We start from the raw sequence: 13,790 nt of genomic DNA, 5'->3' as shown, positions 1-13,790 counted from the left end.
TTGCTGTGGGTGTCGAAGCGGTTGCGTCAACATCTCTGCAGCTCCCGAAGTGCCATTATGCATCCCCATCCAGCACCAACCTCGCGTAGAAGCACTCCAGCCAGTCTTATAGCTTTGCGGAAACGCAGGCAGCACGTCCCCGCGAAGAGAAAAGAGATCCTTATGCAGAAATCTACGGCATTTCAGTCTTTTGGTGGCTTCTCGTTGGTTCACGACGTGCCAATCGGACCCCTGAAGCGCGATTTTCGGGACAGTCGCACGTTGGCCAAGTCTCGCCTAAATCGCCTGAGAAGGCGCGCTAGGCCAGCGGTAGGCGAACGATGCGCTGGAATTGGAGGGCCGCCTCGCGCGTGCATCCCGGCTTTCACAGCTTGACGAAAGATCTCCACCCTAAACCATCATAGAGATTGTCCCATGAGATTCGTGGAATTCACTCCTGTGCCTGAACTTTGCCGCCTTGCCGCGTGCCATGTACCTTCTGGAACGGGAAAGGACAGGTCTATACCCCGGCCGGCAAGCACGGTTCTTGTTCGTGGGATGTGTCTTGCAGGGTAAAGGGAGCATAAGCCCCGGATGCAGGTGTGGCCACGCCAGCCGGTTGCTGAGGGTTTCGCCATGTGCGAGAGTGGAAGCAAAGTGAGCGCGGCGTTGGACGTGCAGTTTCATGGGCTCTCGTCAGAAAGCCTTCCTAGCCGTCTCATGGTCCCAGGCGCAGGTACGTTGCTTGCTCAAGTGCTGGCCTCTTGACAACTCGTCCTCTCTTTCTCAATAAAGATCAATAGCCGCAAGGCACAAGAGATGGAGACCCTCGTTCAGATATACGCCAACAACCCCAGCGTCCCCCACAACAACGAACAGCCGTCGATCATCAAGCTGAACGCAGCTTTCATCGTCTTCACTGACTCCATCATCATCCTGAGAATCCTCGTTCGAGCAAGAATCGTTAAACATATTGCTACCGAGGACTATTTGATGGTAGCAGCAGGTTTGTTCGCCACAGCGTTCTCTGCTATGAATATAGTGGGCAAGTTAACCCCGCAACCGGTCTATTTTCCCTCTACTAACTACTATTCAGGCACGAGGCACGGTCTGGGTAGACATATATACGACCTTCCCCAAATGACCCTCATCGAGAACGTCAAGAAGGTTATACAAACGCTATGGGTCAGCCAGGTCCTATACGCAACAGCCCTGTCCCTCGTCAAAATCTCCATCATCGCGTCCTTCCACCGCATCTTCCCCACCAAGCCCCTACGCTGGACCATGTACTCCCTTGGCGGCTTGATCCTTGCCGTTTGGATCGTCAACATCTTCACCACCCTGTTCCAATGCTCGCCGATCTACGCAGCATGGGACTTTCAGGCCATCAAGCCCAAATGCCTACCCATCATGAAGGTCTATTACTTCTCCACGGCCTTCTCCATTCTGACCGATGTGCTGCTCTGTGTCCTCCCGCTACCCTTCCTGTGGAAGCTCAAACTTCCGTTACGAGAGAAATACATCGTCTCAGCACTCTTTGGCTTCGGCCTCTTCGCCGCCGTGGCCTCGATCATGCGCATCACCGTCTTGCACAACGTGCAGAGCGCCGATGTGACCATCGCGACCGTCCCCGCCCTGAATTGGTCAGTCGTGGAGGTCGGCACGGGCATCATTTGCGCCTGTGTTCCTTGCTTGAAGCCGCTTTTCAAGAAGCTACTGCCCGGCAGGTTCTTCTCCAACGCTCACCCGTCACGCAACGGCGGGCTGAGTAGAGATGCGCATGGGCCGGCAGAGGGGGCGGAAATGCGGAGAATGAGCAGGCCGGCGGCCATTGCTAAGGTGGGAAGCATGAAGTCGGCGCGTTCGACTGTGCGGACGCGAGAGTTTGTCTGAGATGAGAACAGAAATATCATAGACGATGTATTACTAAAAGTGGCATTGTGAAATAGTACCATTAGTAGCGATTTGACATTCCAGACGCATGCATTTGTCTCAGGGATTTGCCTTGGCGACGAGGACAAACCCAGCACCACAAATTTGAGCTTGACTTATGACCTCTATAGTACTACCGGGCCTGCCTCTGGGGCATCCCGTCTTGGAAAGGATCTCGCAAGCCTCAGTTCTCATCGTTCACGCCTCACAGATATATACTGGCCGTATGACGGCCGTTCCATAAGGCTGTTCGGCAGCCTTGCATAGATTCCTATCTCGGGAGCTGTGGGGGAGCAACCAAGTCACCAATGTTCCCTGGCACGACGTCTGGACAATCTGGGCTTGAACGCCTCACACCTCGTTCTGCCGCGCGTGGAAATCAGCAGCTGCATGAACGTCAGCTGAGAAGAACTTTGAGACTATTCCCGGTCACCCGCAATCTCCACCTATTTACCCAGAAACGCCCATGTGGCTGACAATCTTTGTCTTTATTGGGCCTACCCCAACATCCGGACTGAAGAAGATCGATATCACGAGCCAGGCCCGTTCTCGAGAATCGGCTTGTCCTCGCTTGTGCGGCTTCAGTGTCGCTCTACGATGAACGTGCCAGGAACAAATGTATGACGGCACGCTTAGCCTCTTCGGCGCACAATCACGTACGCCTCACGCCTGTTGAAGAGATCGTCCTTTCTGCAAAGGGGTAAGACCATCTAGCGCCACGACAACACCATCATCACCATGGCTATAAGGTATGGAAACCGGCCTTCGAGCTGGACGGCCGCCTCAGCACGCCTGTCTACGCTCACCTTGCACATCCGTGCTGTCCATTCTTTAATCTCCAAGTAACAAGAATGAAGTCATTCGCTCTCCTACTGGTACCTGCGACCACCTTCGCGGCGTCTATCAATCTGCCCCGAGACCTCACCCCGGCCTCCTCCCTTCCCAGTGGCTGGCAGTACGCCGGCTGTAGTGTCGATGCCGTCTCGCCACGTTCGTTGTCCCAGGCCTCGACCATCTCCAATACCGACAACAGTGCCGACTCGTGCATCGCCTTCTGCTCCAGCAAGGGCTACAACGTCGCGGGCACCGAGTACTCTTCAGAGTGCTACTGCGGTAGCGCACTTCCCACCGCAGCCGATGAGGCGTCGTGCAATATGCCCTGCTCGAGTGATGCCAGCCAGGCGTGCGGCGGCCCCTCGCGCCTGAGTGTGTACTACAATCCCTCTGCTAGCACCAGCATGAACCCTGGCGTCGCCGGCTGGGTCAGCGGTGGCTGTATCAAGGATGACGTGCAGGACCGCACGCTCCCAGACCTCAAGCAGGTGGATGGCCCGATGGCGGTTGCGAAGTGCGTGGCTGCCTGCCAGGCTAGTGGATACGTGCTTGGTGGTGTAGAGGTATCGATCCTCCCAAATGCTCATCGGTACCAAAAGGCTGACACGTGAACCACAGTATGGAGGAGAATGCTGGTGCGGCAACTCCGCCAACCTGAAGCCCACCAACGACCCCTCGCAGTGCTACATGCCCTGCGCCGGCAACCACAGCGAATTCTGCGGCGGACCCGACGCCCTGAACGTGTATTACGCACCTTCCACGACCCCACCACCCAGCGGGAACTGCCTGCCTCTGCGTGCCGACGGCTATGGCCTCCTGCAGAACGGTGGCTTTGAGGACGGCTTCAACGGCTGGGTGGCCAACGTCGTCTCCGGCGAGTTTCAGCCGGCCTTGGACAAGGCGGACCAGTATGAAGGATGCCAGGCTGCGTAAGTGCCACACCAATCCCCTTTCCTTTTGCCCCCCTCTCTCTGTACTGTACTGTACTGCCCTACGTACGAAACCCCCTCACTGCGAGATCTCGGCCACTAACCTGTTCCCACAACAGCAAGATCACACCCACCTCCCCCCCGACCTCCGGCTCCCGTCAAATCTCCATCTCGCAGACCCTCAGCAACCTCACCCCGGGCGCCTCCTACACTTTCACCGGCTACCAAGGCCGCCTGGCCGCTAGCCTCAACGACGACTCGCCCGTCATCGCCGTCATCGTCGGCGCCCAGCGTTTGGGCGAGATCACCGCCTGCTCCGGCAGCGGCTGCGAATTGAGCGTCGCGGATGGTGCGGCGGCGTATACGAAACATACCGTGCCTTTCACGTATGAGGGGCAGGGGCCTGTGGCGGATTTGGCGTTTGTGGTCACGTATACGAGTGCGGATACGGAGAAAGGGAATCCGCCGTTGTTGTTTGATGGGTTCAACTTGGTGGAGGATGAGGCGGCGCCATCGGCTGATCGTTTGTAGAAAGGGCTGATTTGGTAGGGGTAAGTGAACAGGACACTGGTCGATGGAGTGTAGGAACTGTGGTCTTGGATTGTCCTTCAGCAGATTCGGCTGATGCCTAATATAAGAACAAAAGGGATTACCGGCATTAGATTTCCTGTATATGAGATGATGCTGTACATTGTAAATGCATTCCTCATCGTCGCGATGGCTTGGCATCAGGCAGTGAAAACTGCGTTCCCCGGTGCGCTTACTCCACCGCAATGCTGATATTGTCGACTCTTGCAAATTCGCGTGCTGCATCTCTCCATCTCTGTCTTCAAGCCGATTCAACCTATAAAGTCTCGGCACCAAACGCCTCCTGCTCAAGGATACTCCAAAAATTATGGCAGACCAATCCCAAACACAATCAGCACCACCGATCTACATCTACAAAATCTCCCCCTCCGACCCCGCCCTCCCCCTGACTCCCACAAACACCCTACCACCCAACTACACCATGGCCCCCTCGGACCTTGACCTCAAGTCCGGCTTCATCCACCTCTCCTCTGCCCGCCAAATTCCCGGCACGCTCACCCACTTCTTCGCCTCGCCTCCCTCGGACCGCACATCCCTGTACCTCCTCAAAATCCCCCTGGCGCCGCTCGAGACCGCCGAGGTGCTGCGCTGGGAGAGCCCCGACGCCAAGGTCTGCGGATCCCGGGACGGCGAGGGTATGTTCCCGCACGTGTACTTCGCGGACGGACGGCTGGGGCTGAGTGACCGTGAGGTGCAGAGCGTGCGGGAGGTGGTGAGCGAGCAGGGGCAGCTGGGGTGGGAGGCGGCGTTGGCGGGATTGGAGAGCTGGCTGGTCTGAAGACGGCGTCGGAGACCTTCACGCGTCGTAGGACGGCCGGCCGTGGTCCAGGGAGCTGTTAGGGACGTGCAGGCGGGTATTGTCGCCCAGGGTCGAGTATGGCTGGGTTTCGGGCTTGTAGAAGCGGCTGTCGGGGCTTGGAGAGCGGGTGGGGGAGCGCTGCGGGTTCGTGTAGCCGTAGGGGCTGCTGGATCGCAAAGGCCGGGCGTCGTCGTACGCTGGCGGTGTGTTCTGATATGCAGTGCTCGGGGCACGCTGGTACTGCAGTCGACCCATACGCACGTCCTCGCTGTTCCTCGTGTGTCCGGCAATGTCGTTGAAGCCAGCCGCACCGCTGCCACTTCCTCGCATCTTCTCGTACCCGCCGCTGCGGCGCCAGCTGCCGTTCCCCACAGGCCCAACGCCGGACGCCACCAGGTGGAATGTGTATGCCGCACCCACAACGAGGTCGGATGGATTGAGGGCGTTTGCAGCGGCTTGGAAGATGTTCATTGGTCGGCCTCCAGCTTGACGTTGGATAACGCGGTATTCTGAAGCTTGATATGAGAATTGATAGGCGATTGCAACGAGCATCATGTCCAGACAGACGAGGCATTGCTGAATGCCAATGGCTTGGTCTTGGATGGTGATCTTGGGGTGGTTCTTGAAGACATTTGCACCGATCAAGATTTGGAACACAATCTAGGAAGAGTGTTAGCTGTGCAGAGCTTGCACGGAATGGCAAACTTACTTCCTGGACAAAGTTCAGCAGAAGGATGCCCTTGAAGGCTAGGATCTTCAGTGTTGGACGGTGTGCTTTGACGTGCGGTTCAAAACTGAGGCGAATATAGAACTGAACCACTGCAAGCACGCCGATGGGCAGGACGATGTTCTGGATGATGACGACCCAGAAATGGGCGAACGCTGGACTGAATGACCATTCGCAGTACCGTCCCGCGGCTTGGGTGGTGAGCTCGACAACGGTCATGATGATGGTAACTAAGAAATAGAAATACACAGCAACCCATTTGGCCTAGGAGGTGTCAGCATTGGATAGCTTTGCATGATAGGGATCTTGGGCCAACGTACGTGGTACCACCGAAGACTCCCACCAGGAACGGTCACCCAGCCACCCTTCTTGAACCGGCTTCCAGTCTTGCGCTTATGCTCGAGCTGGCTGAAGTAGTCGTCTCGAGTGCTGGGGTCATCGTGGGCAAATTCGACGAAGAGGAAGAAAATGCCCATCAATGCAACAGGCTCGTAGAAGGATGTGGCGGGCAGCAGGTACCGCGATGCTGGGTAGTCGAGGATGGAGAAGCAGCATAGAAGCGAGTAGACGACCGGGTAGAAGGCGATCCGAATGATCTGACGCTGTTCTCGTGGCCGCACGTAGCAGGCCAGGTGGGAGACGGCAAGGAACAGACACAGAATGATGGTGATTGCGCTGAAACCGCCAGCGATATAGAAAAGAAGACGTTGAAAGTGGATGTCGCCCATGATAGGCTCTTCTGTGTTTGGGCGGTTGACATCGTCTTTTGGCAGCGGGCAGGTACTATTGCTGAAGACGCCCATGTCGTAAAAACCAAGTCAGTAAATATATCCGTGTATAGCCTGGATAATCTGTTGTTGTTCGATGGTATATAGCAAATGCTTGCCATCCTTCCACCCGCGCTATGGCTATTATATGCCATCGCCGACATTGGGGCCAGCTTCACCCTGCTGCTGCAGCTCTGATCCAGCATACAGACCATGTACTGACCAAAAGCCCTCTATCGCCTTCTGGGTACGCTTCGCGAGAATAGGGCGCCTTATGACCCACATGGCTGAACCGCGGAGCATCGGTAAGGGTTCAATGGAGAGTCTGCAGGCTTAATTGGGCCTATGCAGCTACTGGGAGCTGAGCCTTGTCCACGCCTAAGGAGCTGCTTGACACGGCCGACGCCAGACTGAAGGAGGCAAGCTGTTGGACGTCAAGCCCACCACAGATCCCGCGCAAGCTTTCACCCAAGCACCGGGGCGTAAATGCTTGTGATGCTTGTAATGCTTAGACTAGGCAGCCCCCAACACAGATGCATAAACTAAACCCATCGCGGTGTGCCCTGCGAATGGCCCGCTGGGCAGTCGACCAATCGACGTGCCATAGTTACCGTCCTGCCACGTTGCTATCTTCTCTCCGGCATCTTGTGGCGGCACGCGTCGTCATCCCCCGTGGAACAGACAACACGAAAGGCGGGGTCCTTATCATTTGCGCTGTGGCATTGGCGGCGATCTTGACGAAAAGAGGTAGTTGATTGCGAATCACACACAGCCAGTTCTACGAGGGCGATGCAGCGATTCATACGACGTCGAGCGGCAAGGCCGTCACGGTCATCCCTTGAGCGCGTTGAAAACACCGGGCTGCAGCAGATAAGGCCTTCCACTCCCGTACTCAGCGGTCTTTTCGATAGAAGCTTCACATCTTTCTCTCCAGCGCCAACGTTGACATCTGATCTCTAGCAAAGTCATCACGATGATTGTAGGATCCATCTACCTTGGGAAGAAGGCCAGGAAGGCCTATCGCAAGCACCAGGCCGAGAAGGCGGCAAAGCAGCTCACAAATCCCATAGATATTGTTGATCCATCGGATGAGCTCAAGATCCATGCACCTCCCGCTTCCCCAACGCAAGGACCTTTGAGTGCCTCATCGACATACAGCGAAGAGAGGTCTGTTGCCGGACTGTCTTCTACCACATCCCATGGTCAGCCTACCTCGGAGTCCGGATCGTCGTATTCTGCGCTCGGCAACCCTTACTCCGCTACCGCCTCGCATACGTCCGAAGAATTCGCGAGGTTCAATGCGCGGAGCTCGAATCGACTGCTTCAAGAACCTGGTGAGATGCCTCCGAGCTACGACTTGGCAGTTAGCAGTGCACCGACGTGCTATACTCCAGTCACCTCTTATAGCCACTCAGGTAGGGTGCTGCCGCTTCCAGCACCGGCGCCCCAGTGTTGCCAGCATGGGCACAACGGCTATCCAGCGTACATGGCCACGATGCACCACCATCAGTATTATCAGTCACACTTCCACCATCATCACCCTCATGTGTCGCCATTATCGCATTCAGCTCCAAACACTGCAGCTGCGAGGAGGCCACCGATCCCCAGCAACGTCGCGGAGCTTCCTGACCAGCATACACTTCGCGGAGGCGATATGCCACCCAGCTCACGGCCAATGAGCGAGCTGCCGGATACGAGCAAAATTGCTGAAATGCCAGCAGAATTACCCAGTGGGATGCAGGAGCTAGCCATCGGCTCAACAAGTAGCACACCATCCATCGAAACGCGCGAGGCATCGGTAGAGCTTCCTTCCGATACCACCCCCTCTGTTGAGTCTAGGGAAAAGCTGGAAGATGACATTAAGGGTGACCGACTAGGCGAGTGGAAGGCAGAGGATCGCTTACCAACAAAAGTTGGCAGCCTCCGTGTCGCATAGGAGCTCTTATCGATTGGCAATGGTAGCGCTCGATTCAAACAGCCCATGCCCGGTCCAGATCCTCTTGCCTGACCTCGTACGCCCAATGATGGCAAGTCTGATGCATGACTGGACTCACCTCACGATCGTCCACTTCCTCACCATCATCGAAAACTTCACGGACACCCATGGCGATGTACTTCTTGAGCAGCATTCGGCGCCATCGTCCGGTTTCGCCAACACACTTACGCCACCGGCTGATTTGTCTCTCGTCATCGTCACATCGCCGCCCTTGGAAAAAGCGACAGTACCATTGAAACCAGCCTCTCACATCGAAATTGTGGGCTATCCATCCGGCGGCTTCCCACTCTTCGATTGATTGTCCGCACGCAACGCCGAATTTGTTGACATCCGCATTGTATGAGGGGCTCGTGAGGTACAGTGCAGGATCCAAGCCACTAATCCATTCCGTAGGCAGCTCCCGCCAATCGTCTTCAATCACAATCCCGAGTTTACGTGAACGTAAGGGTCGCCAGTAAGATCCACCGAAACAGCCCTCACGAAGGACTTCGGCAGGAGATTTGTTCGGCGTGAAGGTGGGATGATCTTCGAAATGGAAGGCATTGGTGGAGTCCGAGCGAGTTGGGAGAGGAGCAGTTGGAGTCCACGCGACCCAACCTGCGCGGATAGTGTCAACGTCCTTAACAGGCACAAGGGCAGCCGGTGGAGACGGAGAACGGTGCAGCTGAGATCGAGATATGGGTTCGCTGGTAGACTGTCCGACAATGTATCTTGGAACATCATCTTCCTTGTATGAGGGTCGAGGATTGGACGAGAGGCGTGCGGAGGATCGCGTTGCTTTCGAGTCGACGGCTAGCTTCCGCTTCTTCGATACATACGAGGTCCTAGTGTCTTTCTTTGCGGCTTTACTGGGCAAAGGCTCGCGTTGGAGTTGTAACTCATCTAGGAGTTTCTGCTTGTACTCGAGGTTGGATAGCCGCTGTGCTTCGACATCCATGACGCACAATACGATCCCGGTGGTCGCACAAGTTGTTCAAATGATACTGCATAAACTTATCTGCGGAGGAAAGGCGAGGTTCGGGAAGACGTTGCAATATTGTCGTTTTGAAGACGCGTCGCGTCGTGCAAGGCACGAAGACCACGCAGCAGTGAGTTATTGGTGAGGGCGATGATGACGTCGTCGGATCGGGGTTCCATAGCAACTCGCCAAAGTGCATCGAGATGGTCTCGGGGAATCGGCTGTGCATCGTCTCCATATTTCGTAGGCTAAGTGCTTGACTCTCGGAAGCGAGCGAGGGCTCGGAATCTACCGTACGTCGAGCATCAAGTGCTGTTCAAAGAGCTCATTTCTTTCAAAAGATTCTGACCACTAATCGATGCGATAGGCACGGAGTACATCGGAACCCTTGACACTGACAGCCTAGGCGTTGTGGTTCTCCAGCCACCTCTTTAACCTTGCATGAAGAAGTGTTGCATTGCTGACCGCCCTTCAATTGCCGAAAAGATAATCTGCGATAACGACTGGAATCACGTTGAGTGGAGGAACCATCCCCAACGTTGTTGTGGTTCCCCGCGGCTTTCACATGAAAGCATCGGCAACCTCAGGGACCTAAGGCCCGACATGAAAGTGCGCCAATACGCGCTCGTTACAAGGAGGCTTTCTACCTGGCACCTTGCATAAAGTACGGAATATCGAGCTTCCCACTCCCAATGCCGAACCTATAGATGAGCTCCATGTGAAGTTATGTCCACACCATTCTGCAAGGTCGGCCTAAGACACGCCGCCTTGACCTCTGGAACATGCTCTCAGGCCTGGGCCCTTCTCGCCACGGAGGACAACGCGTCCAGATAGACCTCACTAGTCGGTGTAATGGTGAGGTAAACATTCTACCAGTTGACCAGGACCGGATCTCCGTGCAGTCGAACAATGAGCAATCATCATGAATCACTGCTGAGCTGAGCGGCAAACAGCACGACGTGGCGCCGCGACTAGATCACGGCGGACAAGATTGCCAATGTAATCGGTGTAGCTCTGTAGTCAAAGGATTCTCGTGTTGCCATGTCGATCCTCTCATTGACCAAGGACTTTTCAGGATCTCCTTCCCGTCTTGCCAGCACGAGCGAGCCTCCGCAGGGGAACGATGTTGCCCGGAGCTTTGGCATTGACAGCCCGTATCATGCGGGCGGGTAGCAGATCTTCTAGGGCCCGATCCAATAATCAATACCCAGCTGGCGAGGCCGGGGATTCACCTGCTGCCAGGACGATCCATTTCTGCTTTCTGAAGCCGCTTCGGGCCAGGCTAGGGCGCTTCGGGCGCCCCAAGAGCCAAGTTGCAACTTCTAGGCAACGACCCCTGTTCGATTAGCGATGCTCCACGCAAGCTCCAGCTTTCCAAGCTCCACTGTTGACCCTCCCTCCGTCACCTCAACGCAAGCCACCGCTTCTCCGCCGGTACCTCGTTCAAGATGTCAAAAGCCTGCTTATCCTGCGCTCAGAAACCCTTGCTTCCCAAAACCGACCTACACCCTTGCCGCCATTCATCGGACCCACGCCTCCGGTAAACCACTGATATACCGCTTACAAGGCTGCTGGCACCTATGACTCTGCTTGGTGTTGTCTCCTAACCAACAGGAAGCCGGCAGCATAGTTGTAATATGGGCCGACTACAAGGGCGCATCACCAAGGAAGATATCAGAGAAGCTGGTTTTCGGCGATGGGATGGCCAGAACCGAATCACCACAGATTGGGTCAACGTATTCTTTGTATGGTGCTTTGTCTACCGATGTTCGGCAGCTACTGACCGCGTTTCAGGAACCGGAGCTGTACTGGCCAGATGGCGATACGTTCGTCTATTTGCGAGAGCCTGGGGCATCTAGCCGCGGCCCAGCTTTCAAAGTCCACACCGTTCGCCTACGTGAGAAAGGCTTCCACTCGCTCTTAAAGAGATGTGTACCACAGACAAAGCTGCATCTAAGTACACAGTGCCTCATCAGCAACTGCCCAGGTTGTCGTGACCATGGCCTGTCCTACGAGCTGTACATCCCCGCGCCTCCTCGTTCCGGACTCGAATCTACTCTGGATCACCATACGACGACCAGAAACTTCTTCGCTTGGCTTTATGCTCTTCCACTCGCAGGCCGAGCGCTCGGCAAGTCATTAGTGGATCTGAAAGCCCGTATCGACCTGTATCGACCAGCAGAGGACGAGAGGAATAGCGTCGGAGTGCTTTCCTTTACAGAAAAGCAAAAGTATCTTGATTTCCGGGAGTGTGTCGACCATGCCCTGGCTGCACTACGCCTCGCCGAAGTCCTCCAAGTAGAGGATCTTTGGATTGATGCATTTGCACACTGCGTTGGCATGGACCGTTGCGGCCTTCGCGACAGCGTTGAATATCCGGTAAGATGCGCACCCCCTCAGGCTGTGATTTGTCTGTTAATCTCGAACCAGCATGTCAGTGCCGAGTCCAAGATCTTGATCAACCAGGCACGTCTGGGTCTAGACGTCAAGTTGCAGAAAGTCTCTAAAACTGTTGCCAACTTCTTCGAGGACGAGCTCTCAAGCGCCTTCCTCGGCCTGCCCCAGGTTGCTCGCGATCATCTTGACCGCTTTCGCTCCTTCCTACACGCCTACTACATTGAGCAACACGGCTTCTGGCCTCCCAATAAATTCGAAGACGAAGCCGTGCAACGCTTGGTCTGCAATGGAATGTATGTCGACTTCCGCAATCTCTACATGCACCTTGTCGACCCAACAAGCTCGGCGTCAAACATGGATGCAGACCTGAGTACGACAGGTGGAGTCTGTGTCCTACAGAACGTCAAGTCGTTTGACACACGCCATCACCTTACACCACTACCACAACCACTGCCAAAGATGCCTTCAGTGGCGACCGTCAACATTGGTACGCTCGAGCGCAGGCAGCGGCGAAATTCGTGGAATCCTATCGCTCGTCATCGAGAGGATAAGGAGCGACGGAATGCTCAGCACATGCAAGCCCTCATCGATTCAACAAACCGAGATTGGACTCTAATGAATAATGTGCTCGTCCGCCGATACTCCGAATTCGAGATTGAGGCGGCGGTCGATGAGCTCGACACAATTTCACTTGCCGATGGTCGCAAAGTCAGGTGGATTGTGGTGTACGCGATCTACCATATTCTAATCTCCATCACACAAGCCCCAAAGCAGGTCCGCAACGCCGAAGGCTTAAGCTACTCGCTTTGCTGCGAAGCGCCTGCGCTGATGCCGTGGGAAGGAGATCGTGGCAGGAAGAGTTCTCAAGTCAAGGCCTGTGATGACACTACACTGGAGCCAGATACACTGCATTCACATACTAATACCGCTCCGCCAAGTCCGGGTGGCATCACGCGTACCTTGTCCAAGACGTCTATCGCGTCCACGCCTGGAGCTGTCAAGCGAAGTACGTCAAGTGTCAGTACCATTAAGGAGCGGCGGCAGACGATACACGGTGATTTCCCTGAGCGATCAGCTTCCAGCAAGTCGCTCAAACGACGATCTTCTTCCTTACGGCGCCTCATGTCTGTGAAAAAGACCGGGGTTGATGAAGCTGTGCCAGCCGTGCCAGCATTGCCAAACCTTAAAATTCCGAACAAACGTGCGGCATTCTGCGAGATCTATGTGCCGGGATACGGGAATGGCTTGAATCATGTCAAGCTGCAGACGGAAGTCTCGATGACAGAATTACCAATGATCGATGGCGACACAACCCCATCGGTACCACAGCTGCCCGGAAACCCTTCGGTGTCTCGAGAATCGTCCAACGCTTCGAATAATTCTACTTGGTCCAAGACAACCAGCATGAATGGCACAGAAGCCAGCACACCTGATGCCAGTCCGTTGCCGGGTTCAGAGAGCACATCCGAGCTGGACCTTTTATGCGAAAAAGCTCAAGCCACCATCGAGACTCGGGTGATTGATCTAAGGGACGACGGACTTGATACTGTTCATTTTAATACCCGCACGTGGGATGATATGCTCAATGTGCTCGACAAGAGGAAATTTGGTTTGACGAGATAATGATTTATGAACGCGACGAGGCGTGAGGATGGTGAGAATAATTGATCGAGATACCCATCAACGTTGTAATCAAAAGCTAGTAATAGTATACAATTGCTCCACACATCGCAGAGTGCGTGACAGCTGGTTGAACGGAGATTGTTGGAGCTCGTTTCTTTGTAGATATCGTCATCACATAGCTCCGACCAACTCGCATCATGCTGATCCAGACCATTTCGGGTTGACCTCAACCCAGCTACGCGGTACTCCAGATCCCCCGAG

General features: G+C 55.2%; 6 protein-coding genes across 6 annotated transcripts; 4 read left to right on the top strand and 2 right to left on the bottom strand.

Moving 5' to 3' along the window:
* Positions 1 to 798: 798 nt before the first annotated feature.
* HMPREF1541_07832 (uncharacterized protein) lies at positions 799 to 1,872 on the top strand (the record flags this gene model as incomplete). Its single annotated transcript, XM_008722155.1, has 1 exon — positions 799 to 1,872. The coding sequence occupies one exon, from the start codon at positions 799 to 801 to the stop codon at positions 1,870 to 1,872; it is 1,074 nt and encodes a 357-aa protein (XP_008720377.1).
* Positions 1,873 to 2,762: 890 nt separating this feature from the next.
* Positions 2,763 to 4,205, top strand: HMPREF1541_07831 (uncharacterized protein; the record flags this gene model as incomplete). Its single annotated transcript, XM_008722154.1, has 3 exons — positions 2,763 to 3,308; positions 3,364 to 3,674; positions 3,794 to 4,205. The coding sequence occupies 3 exons, from the start codon at positions 2,763 to 2,765 to the stop codon at positions 4,203 to 4,205; spliced, it is 1,269 nt and encodes a 422-aa protein (XP_008720376.1).
* A 478-nt stretch (positions 4,206 to 4,683) lies between these two features.
* Positions 4,684 to 5,040, top strand: HMPREF1541_07830 (uncharacterized protein; the record flags this gene model as incomplete). The annotated part of the gene is made up of 1 exon (XM_008722153.1): positions 4,684 to 5,040. The coding sequence occupies one exon, from the start codon at positions 4,684 to 4,686 to the stop codon at positions 5,038 to 5,040; it is 357 nt and encodes a 118-aa protein (XP_008720375.1).
* An 18-nt stretch (positions 5,041 to 5,058) lies between these two features.
* On the bottom strand, positions 5,059 to 6,591 carry HMPREF1541_07829 (uncharacterized protein; the record flags this gene model as incomplete). Its single annotated transcript, XM_008722152.1, has 3 exons — positions 5,059 to 5,721; positions 5,771 to 6,052; positions 6,109 to 6,591. 3 exons carry the CDS (start codon positions 6,589 to 6,591, stop codon positions 5,059 to 5,061), a joined length of 1,428 nt encoding a protein of 475 aa, XP_008720374.1.
* A 1,934-nt stretch (positions 6,592 to 8,525) lies between these two features.
* On the bottom strand, positions 8,526 to 9,488 carry HMPREF1541_07828 (uncharacterized protein; the record flags this gene model as incomplete). The annotated part of the gene is made up of 1 exon (XM_008722151.1): positions 8,526 to 9,488. The coding sequence occupies one exon, from the start codon at positions 9,486 to 9,488 to the stop codon at positions 8,526 to 8,528; it is 963 nt and encodes a 320-aa protein (XP_008720373.1).
* A 1,658-nt stretch (positions 9,489 to 11,146) lies between these two features.
* HMPREF1541_07827 (uncharacterized protein) lies at positions 11,147 to 13,529 on the top strand (the record flags this gene model as incomplete). Its single annotated transcript, XM_008722150.1, has 3 exons — positions 11,147 to 11,254; positions 11,304 to 11,888; positions 11,940 to 13,529. 3 exons carry the CDS (start codon positions 11,147 to 11,149, stop codon positions 13,527 to 13,529), a joined length of 2,283 nt encoding a protein of 760 aa, XP_008720372.1.
* Between the last annotated feature and the right edge of the window lie 261 nt (positions 13,530 to 13,790).

The sequence above is a fragment of the Cyphellophora europaea genome, assembly GCF_000365145.1.
Source record: "Cyphellophora europaea CBS 101466 unplaced genomic scaffold supercont1.8, whole genome shotgun sequence".
Taxonomy (NCBI): domain Eukaryota; kingdom Fungi; phylum Ascomycota; class Eurotiomycetes; order Chaetothyriales; family Cyphellophoraceae; genus Cyphellophora; species Cyphellophora europaea.
Note: the sequence above shows the minus strand (reverse complement) of the source record. Positions and strands in the feature narration are given on the sequence as shown.